Genomic DNA, 20,205 nt, shown 5'->3' on the forward strand with positions numbered 1-20,205 from the left:
TTGTTTACAGACAGATTATTTCACTTATAATTCACTTATTAACATTTCCAGTGGGTCAGAAGTTTACATACACTGAGTTGACTGTGCCTTTAAACAACTTGGAAAATTCCAGAAAATGATGTCATGGCTTTAGAAGCTTCTTTAGAAGCTTTTGATAGGCTAATTGACATCATTTGAGTCAATTGGAGGTGTACCTTTGGATGTAATTCAAGGCCTACCTTCAAACTCAGTGTCTCTTTGCTTGACATCATGGAAAAATCCAAGGAAATCAGCTAAGACCTCAGAAAAAAGAGCAAGAAAAAATGCCCGAAGGTACCACGTTCATCTGTACAAACAATAGTACGCAAGTATAAACACCATGGGACCACGCAGCCGTCATACCGCTCAGGAAGGAGATGCATTCTGTCTCCTAGAGATGAACGTACTTTGGTGCGAAAAGTGCAAATCAATCCCAGAACAACAGCAAAGGACCTTGTGAAGATGCTGGAGGAAACGGGCACAAAAGTATCTATCTACAGTAAAACAAATCCTATATTATTTACCTTTATTTAACTAGGCAAGTCAGTTAAGAAGAAATTCTTATTTTCAATGACGGAGGCTTTGTTGCGAAATAGGAAGCCGATTCTAGATTTAATTTTGGATTGGTGATGCTTAATGTGAGTCTGGAAGGAGTTTACAGTCTAGCCAGACACCTAGGTATTTATAGTTGTCCACATATTCTAAGTCAGAACCGTCCAGAGTAGTGATGCTAGTCGGGTGGGCGGGTGCAGGCAGTGATCGGTTGAAGAGCATGCATTTAGTTTTACTAGCATTTAAGAGCAGTTGGAGGCCACGGAAGGAGAATTGTATGGCGTTGAAGCTCGTTTGGAGATTTGTTAACACAGTGTCCAAAGAAGAGGTGGATCAAAGAATCACTCGCAGCAAGAGCGACATCATTGATATATAGATATAAAGAGTCGGCCCGAGAATTGAACCCTGTGGCACCCCCATAGAGACTGCCAGAGGTCCGGACAACAGGCCCTCCGATTTGACATACTGAACTCTATCTGAGAAGTAGTTAGTAAACCAGACAAGGCAGTCATTAGAGAAACCAAGGCTGTTGAGTCTGCCGATAAGAATACGGTGATTGACAGAGTCGAAAGCCTTGGCCTGGTCGATGAAGACGGCTGCACAGTACTGTCTTTAATTGATGGTGGATATAATGATATGTTAGACCCCACTGAGCGAGATAGAACATGAAGAATCATATTTGTCTTGGTAAAACGTATTTTATAACATAAGGAAGTGAAATTTCAGCACCACAACACAAGGAAGTGAAATTTCAGCACCTCAGCGCATTTAGTGGGTGGACACCCTATAATATGTTAACTCCAGGCTGTAGCCATATGTACAAAAATTGATTATTGTGGATTCTGTCACCATGGGCCTTCAGACACAACTCAAGGAAGCTAAGGGTAATTTGACCCAAATATTGATTTTGCATTTACTATCCCTTTAAAACCTCCCAGTGTTACCACACCCAGTAGGTGGCAACAATACACACTTTTTGTGTAGTCCGCCGATAAATCCTCAAAGAAGAAGACGTAAACAGAAGTAAGCCGTGACCAAAAACTATTTCCACGTTTGCGTTTTTGTTGTCATTTAGATGTTTATTAACACCCTGCAACTCAAAATAGGACGTATTTAACCGCATAGCATCACAAACTTACCCGAGGTATTGTTTAATTCGCTTTGGAGACAGGACTTGGTTGATAGATGTTATCTAGGTAACGCTAACTAGCTAGTTGCTAAAGTTACCTAACAATGGCTATGGTTTTTCACACTCAAATAGCCTCCATTATGGAGGTGCTAGCGAATGCAGCCGTGGCAGAGATCTGTAAACTCGTAGACGACGACTATGCAGTGTTTCGTTTGGAAATAACTCAAAGCCAGAAAGAAAACAGGGCATTGCGGAGGAAACTACAGCTACTTGAACTGAAGAAGGTGGCACGGGAGCGCGCAGAAAGGACAACGCGAGAGCGTGTCATCGCCAGTCGTTTCAGTAGTGTCAAGATCCTCGACCGATACAGAGGAATTGCAAGAGGTACATTTTGCATGAGGCTGCGTGGTCTGTGGCCCCGTTACCCTCTACACATGTGACTTTGTGTTAACCAGAATTGGGTCTTGGTTAGTTTTTGGATAGTATGCAATAGCCTAATTCCCCTGATTACTTGCAATATAGCGTTGAGCATTGACAGTAGCTAACCTAATCACCTCTTTCCCCCCAATCACTCTCTTGGGTGAATTACATCTCACTGAAGGCCAAGTGCGCTTTGTGAAGCCAGCAGGACACAATACATGGAGAGATGACCTACCAATCACTGTTGATGAGGGGAGTAGAACCTCAACCCAGCAAGTTATCGTCATAGAGGTTAGTGTAATAGTGTTACATAACAATTACAGTACATTTCAGAAAGGCTCCCATCAGCTATTCACTTGCTGTAAACATGTACATCCTCATTTATCTGCCATAAGGGAGCTTGTGTGACTTCTCTACGACGTTGTTACCCAATTCTACTCCCAAGTGGCACATAAGGCACTGCATCTCAGTGCAAGAAGCGTCACTACAGTCCCTGGTTCGAATCCAGGCTGAATGACATCCGGCCATGATTAGGAGTCTCATAGGGCGGCGCACAATTGGTCCAGCGTCGCCCGGGTTTTGCCAGGGTAGGCGATCATTGTAAATAAGAATTTGTACTTAACTGACTAGCCTACCTAAATAAAGGTTAAATAAACATTTTAAAATACCGTCAACCCCCCTTCTTGTGTCAGTCTGCAGATGTAGAGTCTGCAGATCCTGGGGTCAAGCTGGAGAGATCTGAAGGAGAGCCCATTCAGACTGGAGTGGCTGGAGTGCCCCCTGTAGCCACGGAGGACCCTACCACCGCCCCAGCGGCGCCAAGGACCCGACGCAGCATCACGAAGGTCGGTGGAACGCTGAATGCCGTCCTCAAGTCAGAGACCGACACCAAGAATTTAATGGGTCAGGGGCGACTGGGCTGTCCTCCAGCTCTCCGCTCAGAATATTTACTTGATGGTAACCCGAGCCCGAGGATGGCACTGTCCCATCAGGACTTAGGTGACATGTTACAGATTGGCAATGATCCGTCTTGTTCATACGCTACAGAGATGATACATGGTGACATGCCTGTCGGCTTAGATACACAGACTAATCCAATGAGAGGGGACTGGAACCAGTACAGTAGTGATGTATACGCTGAAGGGTCCCTAGATAAGAAAGGGGAGGTTATAGTCATAGATGAGGTGACTGTGAAAGTGGAGGGTGACTCTCCTCTGACATGGAATGCAGACGAGACTCACTTTGGAGAAGGACACTCACAGGGCAACACCAATGACTTCTTAGACTACAGAAAAAGCTTAGAGACCAATCTAACTGTCGCAACCCACTCCCCTTTACACACGCTCAGGGATCGCGACCCACTGTCCACGCCGATGGCATCTTCCGATTCACAATACCTTTTTGATCAGGTATTGAACTCAAAGGATCAAAGGGCCAAAGCACAAGGAGGGGGAGCCACATCAGGAAATAGTAAAGAGAAACGGTTCCTTTGCATGTTCTGTAACAAAGGCTTCAGCAGCTCCCAGAAGGTGGAGATCCACCAGAGGGTCCACACAGGGGAGAAACCATTCAGCTGTACCCAGTGTCATATGCGCTTCACCCAGGCTGGTGACCTGAAGAGGCACCAGAGAGTCCACACAGGGGTAAAACCCTTCAGCTGTACCCAGTGTCACATGAGCTTCGCCCAGGCTGGCAACCTGAAGAGGCACCAGAGGGTCCACACAGGGGAGAAAACAGCAACCCCCTAGTGTGAGAAGAGGTTCTCCCACCAACACCAACTGAACATGCACTTATAAGTCCACACGGGAGAAAGGCCGTTCGCCTGTACGCGCTACGAGAAGAGGTTCTCAGAGGATACACCAGCAGAAAACAAAACATTCCACGGATTGACCTAGAAATGAAACATTCCACTCGATAGCTTCTGACATTTAGATCAAACCCTGCATTAAAGACTAAGATGAATGTTAATTGGTGTCAGCAGAAAAGATTCACAGATGCATTTGGCATAACGAGAGTAGAAAATTTCAGTGTTGAATATTACTGGGTAGAATATTGTATCCAGACCTGTGATATATAAGCCTAAAAGGTCTGTTTCATAGTGTTTGTACTGTGTAGGATATATGATGTTCAAGTACAGAATATTTTTCCCAGGACACTTTTAATGAGTAAATAAATGCAGTTTATGAAGGTCATGCAGATTTTTAGTTGAGACGTGCATGTGTTGTTTTTATATGGTGTATTTAAAAAGGGTTTGTTTAATAAACACAAAATGGGACTTTTCATTTATTGAGACTCTTTAGTATACATCACATTTGATCTCATCATATTCTTAAAACACCAGGCAGCGCTTTATAACCAATACACATGTATAAAAAAAGAAGGCCATTCCAGCCAACCGGACGCACTTGAATAGCTGTTTTTACATGGTACTTCGTATCGCCGGATTCTGACTCGGCTACGGTTAAGATGTTCCATTACCCAAAACAGAATTAAATTCTGTGCCCTGCAAAGCCATATGAGGCTGTTGTCACCACCCACAACACGCGGACGAAGCAGTCGAGTCCCAGAAGATGAGCTGCAAGGTCTTACACACCTCTCTCATCACACAGTCAACCATTGGTCAGGTTAGGGTTAGGGTTACCACCCTCACCAGCTGGGAGCTGCTAAGGACCTGCCCTGTAAAAGAGAAGAGATCAGGAGGTCATACTCTAGGGTACGGCTGTCAAACATATGGCCCGCAGCTATACATTTTTTATATCATTTTCTTGGGGTTGGAGGGAAACAAACTCAATATACATAAACATTACAAATCGAAACTGTAGAAATGATCATGGACAGTGCATTCAAAGAGTATTCAGACCCTTGACTTTTTCTGCATTTTGTACCGTTACAGCTTTATTCTAAAATGGATTACATTGTTTTCTCTCAATCTACACACAATACCCCATAATGACAAAGCAACATTTTTGACAATTTATTGAGAATAAAAAAACTGATCACATTTACATATATTAAGTATTCAGACCCTTTACTCAGTACTCTGTTGAAGCACCTTTGGCAGCGATTACAGCCTCAAGTCTTCTTGAGTATGATGCTAAAAGCTTGACACACCTGTATTGGGGAAGTTTCTCCCATTTTTCTCTGCAGATCCTCTCAATCTATGTCAGGTTGGATGGGGAGTGTCGCTGCACAGCTATTTTCAGGTCTCACCAGAGATGTTCGATCGGGTTCAAGTCCGGGCTCTGGCTGGACATTTAGAGACTTGTCCCGAAGCCACTCCTGCGTTGTCTTGGCAGTGTGCTTAGGGTCGTTGTTCTTTTGGAAGGTGAACCTTCACCCCAGTCGGAGGTCCTGAGTGCTCTGGAGCAGGTTTTCATCAAGGATCTCTCTGTACTTTGCTCTGTTCATCTTTCCCTCAATCCTGACTAGTCTCCCAATTTCCTGCCACTGAAAAACATCACCACAGCATGATGCTGCCACCATGCTTCACCGTAGGGATAGTGCCAGGTTTATTCCAGACATGACGCTTGGCATTCAAGCCAAATAGTTCAATCTTGGTTTCATCAGACCAAAGAATCACAGTCCTTTAGGTGCTTTTTGACAAACTCCCAGTGGGCTATCATGTGCCTTTTACTGAGGAGTGGCTTCCATCTGGCCACTACCATAAAAGCCTGATTGGCCGCAAAGATGGTTGTCCTTCTGGAAGGTTCTCCCATCTCCACATAGGAACTCTGGAGCTCTGTCAGAGTGACCATCAGGTTCTTTGTCACCTCCCTGACCAAGGCCCTTCTCCCCTGATCAGTTTGTCCGGGCGGCCAGCTCTAGGAAGAGTCTTGGTGGTTCCAAACTTATTCCATTTAAGATTGATGGAGGCCACTGTGTTCTTGGGGACCTTCCAATGCTGCAGACATTTTTGGTACCCTTCCCATATCTGTGCCTTGACACAATCCTGTCTCTGAGCGCTACAGACAATTCCTTTGACCTCATGGCTTGGTTTTTGCTCTGACATGCACCGTTAACTGTAGGATATTATATAGACAGGTGTGTGCCTTTCCAAATCATGTAAAATCAATTGAATTTACCACAAATGGACTCCAATCAAGTTGTAGAAACATCTCAAGGTTGGTCAATGGAAAAGGATGCACCTGAGCTAAATTTCAAGTCTCATAGGAAAGGGTCAGAATACTAATGTAAATAAGGTATCTGTTGTGTATTTTTTTAAATAAATTTGCCAAAAATTCTCTCAATCTGTTTTCGCTTTGCCATTATGGTGTGTGTGTAGATTGATGAGGGAAACATTTTATTTAATCAATTTTAGAATGAGGTTGTAACAACAAAATGTGGAAAAAGTCAAGGGGTCTGAATACTTTCCGAATGCACTCTATACAGTTTCTTCACTGAAATTAAAGCTAGACATTCAGGGAGTATCGACAATTCTCAAAATGATGGATAGAGTACTATCTTCAGCAACTTTTGATGGCGAAGAAATATAGATTTTCATCGAAGTCACGGGAGCGTTGGGTCCACTTCTGCTCCCCAGCAGATCAACACAACTCCAGAATGCACAGTCCACCACACCAAGGTCCCCTCCTCAGCCAGATTGTCAACAAGCAATAGTTAAGGAGACTCCTGTTCCAGTCGTGGTGCCACAGCCAGCCGCTGCCATTGAGCCTGTTCTGGCTGCCGTTGGGGAGTTGTCCTATCCTACCAGAGGTGACCCCATGCTGACACTCGGGTGCCCAATGTTCGATTGTCTGCTACCATGGAACCTTCAGCCATGAAGTCTCTACCTGCTCCTGGCACGGAACCCAAGCCAGTGGTGGATCAAATCAAATGTATTTATATAGCCCTTCGTACATCAACTGATATCTCAAAGTGCTCTACAGAAACCCAGCCTAAAACCCCAAACAGCAAGCAATGCAGGTGTAGAAGCACAGTGGCCAGGAAAAACTCCCTAGAAAGGCCAAAACTTAGGAAGAAACCTAGAGAGGAACCAGGCTATGAGGGGTGGCCAGTTCTCTTCTGGCTGTGCCGGGTGGAGATTATAACAGAACATGGCCAAGATGTTCAAATGTTCATAAATGACCAGCATGGTCAAATAATAATAATCACAGTGGTTGTCGAGGGTGCAATGATTGGGTTGTTGATGGCTCGCAATGATTGTGCATTAGTGAAACTTACAGGTCCGTAGGAGAAACGGGTACAAAAAAAAACGTTGTTTAGTTACGAGAACCAAGCTATCATAAGTGCTTTATATAGGCCTATTATGCATTTTCTATAAACAAATAGAATATTCTATAATTGTGGTACAACAAAGGTAAACCATTTTGGAATCTTGGATGCAGCCTCAGCCTGTAGCAACTGCTGATGTTAAGTGGGAGCCTCTCCAGCCACGGCCTGGTGGGATCAGCCCCGTCCGTTCTTCAAAGTTAAGCCAGCTGCCGTCAAGGTCCGGCCCTCAGCCACAAGGACTCAGCCCACTCCTGTGGGCCCGGCCCTTGCAGCCACAGCCTGGTGGGAGCTGCAGGTCCTATGCCTGGGGTCCCTCCTGATAGCACCCTGGTAGCTCCAGTCTGAGGGTTCTGCAACCTCCAGATCTTCCAGACCTGGACTCAGAGGACCCTCCAGTCCTTTAGGATCAGAGTTCCCCTCCTTCCTGGTAGGGTCGGGTTTAGAGTTCCCTGCCTCCCCAGTAGGGTTTACGTCTGCCTCTAATAAGTGTAGAGTTCCGTGCCTTCCTGTTAGGTCCAGTCTATCCTGCCCCCTTGGTAGGCTCTCAGTTTCCGGCCATACCCAGTCTTCAGTCTCTGGCCCGAGATGCAGGTTCACACTGTTCTGACTTAGGTTCCTGGACTCCTGCCTTAGTGCTAGGACCCCAGTCCTCTGCTGTTCTAGGTCCACAGCCCCCTGCACTAGTAGCCCCTAAGTTTGCTGCTCTGTCAGGCCCTAGGCACCATACCCTGCTAAGCCCAACGTTTGCTTTGCAGTCAGGTTCAGTCTCCTTCACGGATCTCAGCCCGCTGCCTTATTAGGTATGCAGCTTCCTATCCCGCCAGGCTTAGAGACCCCTGCCATGCTAGGCCCTAAATGAACTGCCCCATTGCAGGTCTGCAGTCTCCTTCCCTGCTTAGATTGCAGCCGCCTGCCTGAGTTGGTAGACAGTTGCCTAACCCACCAGGCTGAAGGTGTTCGCATGCTTCCCACCCGAAACAGTTTGGTAGAGTTTGAATATATTATGACATTTGGTGACGTTTTTGATATTTTTGGGACATCAGTGAGTGTTTTTTCGGCTGTTCGGGCACACATTTTTCTGGAGACAAGCAGAAGTTCGGAGCCGAAGTCTACGCACCTTCATCAGTGATTGGTCAACAGTAGGGATTCTTCAATAAAGTCTTGTCGTTCAACGAGAGACAACTCGTTGTCGTCTAAAAATACTGCACCAAACATCTAGACGTAAAACTGCGCGACTAAGATCTCTCTTCGGTAAAAAAGTCAAAATGAATGACCGATGTCTTGAGTTATCTTAGATTAATTCTGACTATTTTGAGGAACTGTATTCTGGCTACAGCATCTCAAAATGGACAAACAGTACTATTGCTGCTTATTTCTCATTTTTCAAGCGAATGTATTTTAAAGGGAATATGCGAGCAGTTCAGTTCGATATCCGAGTACGCCTAGGCGTCAGTTCGCCTTTAGAGCCCCCTGCTATGCTATGTTCGCTGCCCCATTGGTGTTTTTAGTTGTAGACAGACGACAAGTTTGGCTGGTTTTCTTCTAGAAGTGTTGTGCGTTCATCCGAAATAAACCACAATATCACTTCTGGTGTAAATGTGTGTGCAACTGTGTGGTGGTGACCAAGAGCCAGCTTCAGGCTTATGAAATGTACACCTTTCCTACGCATTTCTCGGTAGTTGGTAGACGTACCTTATGCATGTGAGTAGCAGGCTTTGCATGCGTAGTTCCCTTGCGCGGGCTGAATCGATTTAATTCAACAGCTGAAATCCGTCCAACTGGCTGGCCAACAGATTTTCTTGTGTAGTTTTCAATCAATAGGGGTTTCAGGACATTTATCTAAAGCCACCCCTTTAAATTTGGTGTACCTTTAATTAATTGCATTTTCTCGACAGACTCAATAGAATATATGGAGAGAATGGTTCAGAATATTAGGGATCAATGAAAAGAAGGCCATGTAAATACATGCATATTAGTCTCTTTTTCAGCACCAATTGTTAGATTTAAAAATACTCTGATCTTGTAGATTATTTAGGGTTAGGAAAGTATTTATGAATCATACATAAACAGATTTGGAGAGCCTATTACGCACAAAATATATTGGTGAATCAAAAATACTGGTTTGATTCGTTATGAAAATTGCCAAAATACATTTATTCCATGAAATATTGGAAGGTGAGACAAGTGTACAACAGGAGTTCAACAATAGTCCTATAAATCTTAATCACGGAACTGGGACGACAACGGTCCAATCCTCGTGATCCGTGCTCCAGATTTAAACTGCTATGTATGATCTGCGTTCCATAATGATTCAAATAGGCTACATGTCCCACATTATTGCGCAACTTGTAATACGTTAGCCTAATACGATTCACTATTGCTGGCGACCCCCAGGAACAACCACACAGACATGGCAGAGGAATGAAAGCTAAACTAACAATGTAATGAAATTATGCCTACAAAAATCAAGCCATAGGTCTACAATTAAAATTCAGAATAACGACACAGCAATTTATACTACACTGTGGAAAAGCGGCTGAAATACCGGTCATGACATGCTTTTCAGTTAGCTGAAATATGACTTTTCACATTTGTCTCCAGCGATCATTAGGTAAAATAGATCTTAAACAATTGTAATTTATATTTACAATCCAAACGGATGACTCATTTACCTAGGTCTTATCAATTTGTAACTGACATTGCATGGAGAATGGTGTAATTTCTATCAGAAAAAAATTAAGTAGATGCTTTTTTCACTTGGAAGCGAAAGATGTGCTCGACCTAATTCATGGTTTCCTCTCGTGCATAAAGGTGGCGGAATTATGCGGGAATCAAGTCAAGGTCAGAATATGGCATCTGCTGACACAACTCCGCCACACCTTCATTTCTTTGAAAGAATAGCATGGATATGGACACATCTGCCTGGTTCTTTCCGGACCGCCTGGGGTCAGACCTAAGTAAAGTCGGCATTAAGTCACTAGCGGATGAGGGCTCAGACGGCGCCAGCTAGCCATTTTTACAATACTTACTGAATATACCTACACACAGCCACACACAAACACCCACTGTACACGTCAAACTAGTTTAGTCAGGTTTGTTCAATAATGACATTTGACTTATCATAGCTGACATGTTTTTACCCACATTATATTTATGTCCACCATGATGGGTTTAACAACAACGAAGTCATTCTGTAACTACAGTACAGGACTCATGTAGTGGGGATGGGTCAACACTCCGTGTTGAAAGTGGGTTTATTATCTGTGCCTACCTACCTGAGGGAGTGTATGTCTGTATCACATGTCTCTTCCAGGAGGAGGTGCTGCTGGTGAAGGAGGAGGGGTGAGAGGAGGGTCTGGGGAAAATGCACAGGCCCATGTATAGTGACATGTAATGTAGTACTAGGTAGTTTATAGTTCATTCTGTTGGTTTTGGATGTAGTAGGGAACTGGATGAGGAGAACTGAGGGAAGAATGAGTATGATGAGGCAGAGTAGATGATATGGTGATGGTTGGTGTGATGGTGTCTGTGAAGGGGCTTCACTGATGAAAAGTGACAACTTTGTACTGTTTGATACTGGTGTTTTATAGTGAGATAATGATAGTATCTTAATTCATGTTTACTTGACATGAAGTAGAGAAGCTGTGTGTAATGTAATATTAAACATTTCCAAAGTATTTTAACATTAATTTTACCAAAGGGAGGGTACCAGATTTACAGAAAAAGTAAAGTGTTAACATAATGAGAAAAGTTATTCTACTTGTCACATATCGTTTTGTGCAATAAATGTGATTTGTTTTAATTAAATACGAAATTGACTGTCCTGACTGACTTGGTTATTTTTGTAGGGACGGAGTTTGGACATAAAAAAATAATTTCAATGGCTTCATATTGTTAGGTACTTCAATCAGTTATAGAGATGGGCTTGACTGTGGTTAACATTTTATAATATGTAATGTTTCTGTGTACAATCCACTTTTTCTGTGAGAGCTTCCCATGTCTGGAATACACTGCCATCAGACACACATAACTGCACCACATATCACACTTTCACAAAATGCTTGAAGACATGGCAAAAGGTCAATCAGATTTGTGAACATGGTCCCTAGCTGTGTGTTGCCGCTTTCCATGTCTGTTGTCTGTAGACTAGGTGTGGAAACATTTTGTTGCTTTTATGAATTTTGTCTTGCTGCTTTTTGTTCTATGTTGCTCTGTCTGTATGCTACGTCTTGCTTGTCCTATGTTGCTATGTCTTGTTCTATGTTGCTATTGTCTATATTGTAATTGTTTTTAATAACCTGCCCAGGGACTGCGGTTGAAAATTAGCCGGCTGGCTAAAACCGGCACTTTTACTGAAACGTTGATTAATGTACACTGTCCCTGTAAAAATAAACTCAAACTCAAACAGTAAAGAGTTTCTTAAATAAACCTTTATGCTTTTCTGTACCATCTTTGTTTGCAGTCTGCAGTCCTTGAAGACCTGCTGATATCCAGTGTTACTGGTGGGGGAGACTGGACCTCTGAGGTGGCTGGTCACAAACCCCGGCTCCGTCTCAGAACCCTGGATCAGGAGCCATCACGCTTCCTTCCCGAGTTGGAACCAGGACCCAACCGCGAGGGACAGAGACTCCACCACAACCACTACACAGAACACGACAGGTGGACTGAACAACCTCAGTCCTGGTGGTCATCAGAGTGACCGAGACTCCAGTCAGGGATCCAGTCTGCAGCCCAGACCCTTCTCTTCAGTCTCTGTGCAGGGATGAAGCAGGGCCTGGGGCTGATAGAGATAGACCCTCCTGTTCCTATGATACAAACACCACAGTATCCATGAACAGAGCAGATCACCCTGGGCTTTAGCCTTCACAGGGAGTGGGGGGAGACCCCCCAGGTGGTAGTCTTCTCTTTCAGGGTCCCCTTCTAATGCCTACTGAAAGGGTTCATAGAAGGGACCTGGGTCTAACCTTCCTCAGCTGCCTCAAGGAGAGTCCCTTCATGTGCAAACTATGTTACAAGAGCTTCTCCTCCCTGAGTAACCTTATCAGACATAGGAGTGTCCACAACGGGGAGAAATTGTAGCAGTGTGGCTTGAGATGTACACAGGGGATATCTGGGAACCATTCTTTAGCTGTTATAGTTATCATGTTAAGTGTATTGGGGTAACGCTTTGTTAACTTGTCAATTGTAAATAACTGTTTTTAGAGAGATGGTAAACATAGGCTATAACAAGTAAGCACAAACCTTAGCTCATCTCCTATTTCTGTAGTGTGAGGCAGCTTGACGTACAAGTACACCCCCTGGACAAGACGCTAGTCTATTGCAGAGCCTTAGCTTTAATCTAGTTCCTTAACGCTGAGTGCCAATCCTAGAAGCATCAGGGCCCATTTTTACAGTGTTTGGTATGACTAGGCCAGGGATTAAACGCAACCTTCCAATCTCAGGGCAGACACTAACTACAAGGCCACGAATATTTACCTTACTGAGGTAAAGTAATGTTGTTTTCTATTCTATTCTTGCTAACACACTACTCTTTATAAACGTCAGCTCTCAGCTTAAAAAATACTGATCATAGGATATTTGATGTGTAATGTAATAAGCAGTACCGTATTTCAAAGAACAGCACGCATACCTTTTTAATTGAATTATACCCTTCCAGCTATGACGCAAACCAATAAGATCCTTTCTCTTAAGTAAACGGAAGGGAACAAGAACCATGAACGATTTCGATGTTAGCGCTTTTATTGTTATCTAGACGTTTAACACCCTGCAACTCAAAATATGATTAATTTAACTGCACCGCATCACATACTTACCTCAGGTAGTCTTTAATTCGCGCTGGAGAAAGGAATTGGTTGATAAATGTTATCTAGGTAACGCTAGCTAGCTGCTAACAATGGCTAACTATATGGTTTTTCACACTCAAATAGCCTCCATCATGGAGGAGCTAGCAAATACAGCCGTGGAAGAGCTCTGTAAACTCGTAGACGACGACTATGCAGTGTTTCGTTTGGAAATAACTCAAAGCCAGAAAGAAAACAGAGGACTGCGGAAGAAACTACAACTACTGGAACTGAAGGTGGCACGGGAGCGCGCAGAGAGGACAACGAGAGAGCGCGTTCTCGCCAGTCGATCTAGCAGTGTCAACATCCTGGACCGATCCAGAGGAATGACAAGAGGTACATTCTACAGAACGCTGCGGGCCCTGTCGCCCCGTTCCACTCTGCGCATGTGTTCAGATGTGTTACAGAATAGGGTCTTTGTCAGTTTTTGGATAGTATACCATACTTCCGCTGATTACTTGGCTATCTTGCACATATATATTTTTTTACCCAGCCAAGTCAATTAAGAACAAATTCTTCTTGCAAAAATATTATTTACCGAATTTCCTATTGTCATACTCAATTTTTAAAAAGTGATGCATGGAACATAGTCAATCAATAAATGGTGTATCAACAAGTTATGAGAAGTGTTACCTTACATTTACAATTGGCTCATTCATCCCCCTCCTCTCCCCTGTAACTATTCCCCAGGTCGTTGCTGCAAATGAGAACGTGTTCTCAGTCAACTTACCTGGTAAAATAACGGTAAAATAAATAAATAAATAAAACATCCAGGGCCAGATTACCGAATAGGCACTCAAGAGTTCAATTTTCATTTCATCTGACCAAAGCACCGGTTCCAATCCAAGTGCCAATGCCATTTAGCAAACTCCAGGCGTTTACATTTGTTGGTAGTCAGATTAATCAGTCTGCAATACACAATTAATTGGTATATACAGTCTGAAACTAATAGGGATGGGCATTGACATTTTTTGACTGTTGGAGTACTCGCATGCTTTTTTTCTGAGTAATCCAATTGGGGGGAAATATGTTTATAGAACAAGGCCCGCACTGGAAAAAATATGTGCATTTATCTATATGCCAACAGATTGAAACAATGCCTAATTGATCATAACCGTTACAGATAAAATCCTAATTGCTAAATTTCCCTGTATATATTCAGTCATTTAAAAAGCAAGCGCCATTTAAGATTAATTTATTGCAATTGTAATATCAACTGGTAGTAACTGGATTGTTCACAATCCTCCCCTGATTCAGAATATACCATTTTCATTGTCCTGGCATAGCTATTGACGATGAAAAACGAATATCCAATATAAAACAAATGTTTACCTCGGTGCCAAACTGAACCATATACCCACCAGCTCTCTGAAAAGTTGGGTAAACAATACTTTCCTGTCTGTATTTTGTCTCAAAATTCACACAAATTTGCAGGCATTAGTTTCAGGCTGTATATACCAATTCATTGTCTATTACAGCCTTATTAATCAGAATCATTTGTTGGATAACATGAAATAGAGCTCTATGGCCACGCACACGAGTGGTTGGTAAGTCTTCGAAATGAGAATGCATGAGCAGAAAATAACCTCATACCTTACTGTCAAATATAGTGGTGGATCTTTGGTCCTGGGGCCCTTTAAGGTCAACAGCATCATGAACTTTACCCAGTTGCAGGCAGTGTCAATAGTGTACAATATACCGTTGAGCATTGACAGTACCTCACCACCTCTTTTCCCCCAATCACTCTCTCAGGACATCTCACTGGAGGCCACAGGAGCTTTGTGAAGCCAGCAGAACACAACGCGTGGAGAGATGACCAACCCATAGCTATAGATGAGGAGAGTGGAACCTCAACCCAGCATGTTATCGTGATAGAGGTTAGTGTCGTAGTGTAACATGAAAAATTACAGTACATAAAATGTGGCCCATTAATTAATATCAGTAAGGCTACCCTCCGCTATTCAGTCATGTACATCCTTATTTATCTGCCATAGGGGAGCTTGTGAGACTTCTCTATGACATTGTTATCCAATTCAACTCATGTACCAATAATAACCTCCCCTGTTGTGTCAGTCTGCAGATGCAGAGGCTAGAGGTCCTGAGGTCAAGCAGGAGAGGTCTGAAGGAGAGGACCCACGACACAGAAGAGACATCGAGATTGGAACGCCCCCTGTAGCCACGGAGAACCGCACTGCCACGCCCCAACCCAGGACCTGCCGCAGCATCACGGAGGTCAGTAGAACGCAGAACACCGTCTTCAAGTCAGAGACAGACACAGAGACTTTAACACAAAGGCTCTTGCACACAGGATCTGACCACAGATCAGACCCAGAGAGACTGGAAGCTGGGGCCACTGGACTGTCCTCCTGCTCCCGACTCAGAGTAACCCGAGCATGAGGACGATTCAATCCCATTGGGACCCTGGCAACATGCCCTTGGGTTTAGAGACACATACTGATCTGTCTAGAGAGGACTGGAACCAGTACAGTAGTAGTGTATAGGATCCAAACAGGGATGAAATCCTTCAGCTGTACCCGGTGTCAAATGCGCTTTACCCAAGCTGGACACCAGAAAAGGCACCAGGTGGTCCACACAGGGGAGAAATCCTACAGCTGCGGGAAGAGGTTCTCAGAGAGGAGCTACCTCAGGATACACCAGCAGAAACAACATTCCACTCTATAACATGAACCACGTTTCCATTCACAGATTTTATGCAAGTAAAGTCATAGAGGGAAAAAAAAGAAAAAATCATGGCAGCTGTGATGGAAACAGGAAGTTTCGGTACAATTTTCTAAATGCTGACAGAATTTGTTTGTTCGACATGGGATCTTTTTGCGTCTGTAAAATTAATTATGAGAGAAAAGGCGGTGGAAACGCCTTAATGCGCAAATGTTGATATAAAAGCCATCATATCGAAGTAAACTTGGAGTCACGCGATGACATGGTGTGTGGTCCTCCCACTACGACTCAGGGAAACATGTAGTTTATTAGGCTACAGAGGGTGGTGAAAGTTCACGGTGATCTTGATGCTCATTTTCAAATAAATATCCATGCTTGACTTCTGTTTGACAAATAAATATTCTTGCTCTTTTCCATAATAATATCATTATGTAGACTAGCCTACTCGCACTGTTTTTGCGAGCTTTTGGCTAGAGTGCACGTGCCAAGACCAGAGTAGGCACATTTGCTATTATTTAACGCAACAGTTTGTGACAAAACTATCGGTAGAGTTGAAAATGCGATGGAAACACATTGAACGTAATATTTTTATTCTGTACATGAAAACGTAAGCGGAAAAGTACATTTCGTGTGCGCTACGTCATCACGCACTGATTTTTTTTATCTTCATCAAGTCAGTTTGGTGGAAACAACACTGTTGGGAAAATGCGCATATTTTCTTTCAAATCTGTCGTCAATTGAATGGATACCGAGCTATAGAAAGTAACCATTCCACTCGATAGCTTCTAACGTTTACATCAAACCCAGCATCAAAGACTACGATGAATGTTCATTGTTGTCAGCAGAAAAAAATCCAGATAAATTTGGAATAACGAGAGTAACAGATTTCAGTGTTGAATATTCCTGGGTAGAATATTGCATCCCAGACATTGTATAATATAAGCCTAAAAAGTCGGTCACATAGTGTTTCCACTGTGTAGGATATATGATATGTTTCATTATTTCCATTCAACTACTTAATTATATATACTGTATATACGGCATATTCAATGGGGTCATAAATTATGGACACACTTGATAAAGATGAACAATCATTTTTTGTTCAGTATAGTATTTTCCCTGATCTTTATCAAGGGTGCCAATAATTTTGCGGTTACATTTGCATGTACAGGAATTTGACTCTGTGAAATCGTATAGGACTCAAACGTGGTGGGGATGGGTAAACACTATGTTGCAAGTGTGTTTATTATCTGTGTGTACGTACCTGAGGGAGTGTGTGTCTGTGTAATCTGTATCACCTGTCTCTTCCAGGAGGAGGAGGGTCCTGAGGTGCTTCTGGTGAAGGAGGAGGGTCTGGGGAACACTGAGAGGACCATAGTCATGAAGGACAACCAGACTAGACCTCCTCCTGAACCCACAGAGGAACCAGCTGAGCAGCACAGGACCACACACAGTCTCACTGAGGTGAGCCCACTGTGAACTACTGTCTGAATGGTATTAGGTCAGGGTCTGTATCCACAAAGTCTCAGAGTAGGATTGCTGATCTAAGTTATAATCTTATTCATTATGATCTAAAAGGCAAAACTGATCCTAGATCAGCACTCCTACACTGAGACTCTTTGTGGATACGGGCCCAGGTCTTGATTCGTTGTCTTAAGTGTGGGACCATGCCTTTTGAATGATCAAACCATTAAAGAGTGTCAAGAAATCAAATCGACTTACACGTTTGCATAGTAGTCATAGCAAGCAGCAGGATGCTCATATCAGATGTCTTGATCCAACATCCTCTCACTCTGTATCTCTTACAGTCAGTAGACAAGGAGGATGGGAAGCCTGATCTGATGCTGGTCAAAGAGGAGACAATAGAAGACGGACCAGAGAGCATTGATCTGCTGAGTGGACTAAAGATGGGGGAGCAAGGTAAGAGAGAAATACATATAGCCTACATATAGTAATAGATATTCAATGGGAATGGTGATGCACCTGGTTATTATTCTTTCTTAATTTTCTTCATTCATGAAATCAATACAACTTATGTTTAGTTACCAAAACACACACATTATAATGTATGAACTTCACCAGGTAATTGACTCAAAACTCTAGATAAGGATTTTTTTCACTGCCATGTTTGTAGTCTTTTTTGCAGGTGGTTGGCTGGAAGCTAACAGAGGAGACTGGGCATCCATCTCAGATTTCCAGACCCAGACCGGTGCAGCCAAAGGCCCAGGGGATGATATCACTGAGCAGGACAGGACTAGAGCAAACATAGTGGAGGTCAGTGGATGGGACAGCGTCCTCAACTCTGGGCTGGGGAACAACACTGTTACCCACAACCAGAAACAGACTGTCGAACACAAAACAACAAACAAACTTAGTCTCTGTGACAACAGATTGGCTGAGACCGGGGCGAAGCGTAGATTTGGTCTGCAGGGACAGGGAGGTGTACGTATGCAACGGGAGAGAACAGACACAGACTCGGCTAGCGATGCTCCGTCCTGCTCCTATAGTTGTGATTCAGAGAGACTGATGGGGCCCCAGGTTAACCCCCTAACAGGTGTTGCCTTCAGCCTGCCTTCTATAGGATCTATCAACTGGAACATGGACCCTGAGACAACACAGACACTCCCTGGCCTTCATCCTCCTCGCACTCTCCTAATGTTAAACCAGAACTCAGACAATGCCAATGCCTCAACAAGCCCATTGACAAATGACAGTAGTAGAGACGTAATCAGTAAAAGTGGCAGGGCCAAAGAGAAGCGCTTCCCGTGTTCGTTCTGTGGGAAAGCCTTCAGTTTCCCCAAACAGGTAGAGATCCACCAGAGGATGCACACGGGGGAGAAACCATTCAGCTGCCACCTGTGCCAGGCTAGTTTTTCCGATTCTTCCAACCTGAAGAGGCACCAGAGAATGCACACGGGGGAGAAACCGTTCGGCTGCCACCTGTGCCAGGCCAGTTTCTCCCACTCGTTCAACCTGAAAAGGCACCAGAGGGTCCACACAGGAGAGAAATCCTACAGCTTCCCCAGTGTGGGAAGAGGTTCTCCCACCAGCACCAGCTGAAGATGTACCTGAAGGTCCACACGGGAGAGAGGCCGTTCGCCTGTACACACTGCGGGAAGAGGTTCTCAGAGAGGATCAACCTCAGAATCCACCAGCAGAAAATGCACACGGCCCATGTATAGAGTCTAGTGAGATGTAGTAGTACTAGTTTGTTTGTTTGTAGTTAATTCTGTTGGTTTGGGATGTAGTAGGGAATTGGATGAAGTGAACTGAGGAAAGAATGAGTATGATGAGGCAGAGCAGATATGGTGATGGTGTCTGTAAAAATGCTTAATTGATGGGTCCAACCCTAACTACTTGTCCCTTTAGGTTGATACTGGTATTTTAGTGAGATAATGAGTGCCTTAATTCACATTTACTTGACATAAAATAGTGAAGATGTGTGTAATGCTGAACCTTTTCCAAAGTATTCAAACATGTATTTTATTAAAGTGAGGGTACCAGATTGACATTAAAGGTAAAGTGTTAGTGAAAAGTATCATGTATCGTTTTGTGCAATAAAAGTACTATACTTCACATTATGTGAGTATATGACCATTTTGTTGAAATTAAATACAAAATTGACTCTGTGCTGATTGACTTGGTTATTTTTGTATCATTGCAAAGACTCCAATAGATCCATATTTTTAGGTACTTGAATCACAGTGTTAGAGATAGACTTGACCGTTGTTAACATTTTACAATATCATGTCATGTTTCTGTGTGTACAGCAAAGGGTTTCTAACATACCCCAACCAAAAACCAGGGATAGATGGCTGTATTTGCGCAAAACTAAACTGTGCTAATGGTTCGAGGTAGAAGGAGAAATATCTACTTAATATCTATCCTATTGATCTTTTTGGCAACTAGGCTCATTTTCCTATTTTTGATTTGTGCTGTCCAATTTTGAGTTTAGAATTTTGTTAAAATCCCCTCCACAGATAAGAGTGCCAGTGGTTTCTGTGGCAATTAAATCAAACACCTTCCCGTAGAAGACCATGTCACTCCCTGGGGGTGCGTATATATTAAATAATGTAACTTCCTTGTTATCCAGTTTACATTTAACAAGTATAAATCTACCCTCCTTGTCTTTTATTTCTGACATAAACTCAAAATTAACTGAATTTGGGATCAAGATTGCAACTCCCCTTCTACCCATTTTGTAAGAAGAAAAAAGTGTTCCTATATCCCATTTTCTTGAGTTTCTCGTGTTCAGGAGTGGATAAGTGAGTTTCCTGCCAGAATAGTATGTCAACTCTCTCCCGTTTCATCTTTGATTTTACCTTACTTCTCTTG

At 43.3% G+C, this 20,205-nt stretch overlaps 1 protein-coding gene, 1 long non-coding RNA gene and 1 pseudogene across 3 annotated transcripts; 2 read left to right on the forward strand and 1 right to left on the reverse strand.

Annotated features, from left to right (window-relative positions):
* Nucleotides 1–1,501: 1,501 nt before the first annotated feature.
* On the forward strand, nt 1,502–12,050 carry LOC129841423 (gastrula zinc finger protein XlCGF48.2-like). Of its 2 annotated transcripts, XM_055909688.1 has the most exons (4): nt 1,502–2,083; nt 2,301–2,410; nt 2,812–2,964; nt 11,814–12,050. In XM_055909688.1, exons 1-4 carry the CDS (start codon nt 1,804–1,806, stop codon nt 12,048–12,050), a joined length of 780 nt encoding a protein of 259 aa, XP_055765663.1. In that variant the 5' UTR covers nt 1,502–1,803. The 2 variants fall into 2 exon arrangements, with proteins under 2 accessions (XP_055765663.1, XP_055765662.1); XM_055909687.1 differs by lacking the exon at nt 11,814–12,050 and having other exon boundaries at nt 1,541–2,083; nt 2,812–4,405.
* Nucleotides 4,489–13,251, reverse strand: LOC129841425 (uncharacterized). The gene is made up of 3 exons (XR_008757320.1): nt 13,165–13,251; nt 10,627–12,156; nt 4,489–4,795 (listed from the first exon to the last, which is right to left on the reverse strand). It is a non-coding gene; the product is annotated as an uncharacterized LOC129841425 (long non-coding RNA).
* LOC129841418 (sal-like protein 1) lies at nt 13,245–19,501 on the forward strand (annotated as a pseudogene).
* The last annotated feature ends 704 nt before the right edge of the window (nt 19,502–20,205 follow it).

Source organism: Salvelinus fontinalis, chromosome 42 (assembly GCF_029448725.1).
Source record: "Salvelinus fontinalis isolate EN_2023a chromosome 42, ASM2944872v1, whole genome shotgun sequence".
Taxonomy (NCBI): Eukaryota; Metazoa; Chordata; class Actinopteri; order Salmoniformes; family Salmonidae; genus Salvelinus; species Salvelinus fontinalis.

Coding starts and splice junctions, on each gene's coding strand:
- LOC129841423 (XM_055909687.1), top strand. CDS start 1,804: ATGGCTATGGTTTTTCACACTCAAATAGCCTCCATTATGGAGGTGCTA. Junction 2,084..2,300: donor ATACAGAGGAATTGCAAGAG/GTACATTTTGCA, acceptor ATCTCACTGAAG/GCCAAGTGCGCTTTGTGAAG. Junction 2,411..2,811: donor AGCAAGTTATCGTCATAGAG/GTTAGTGTAATA, acceptor TTCTTGTGTCAG/TCTGCAGATGTAGAGTCTGC.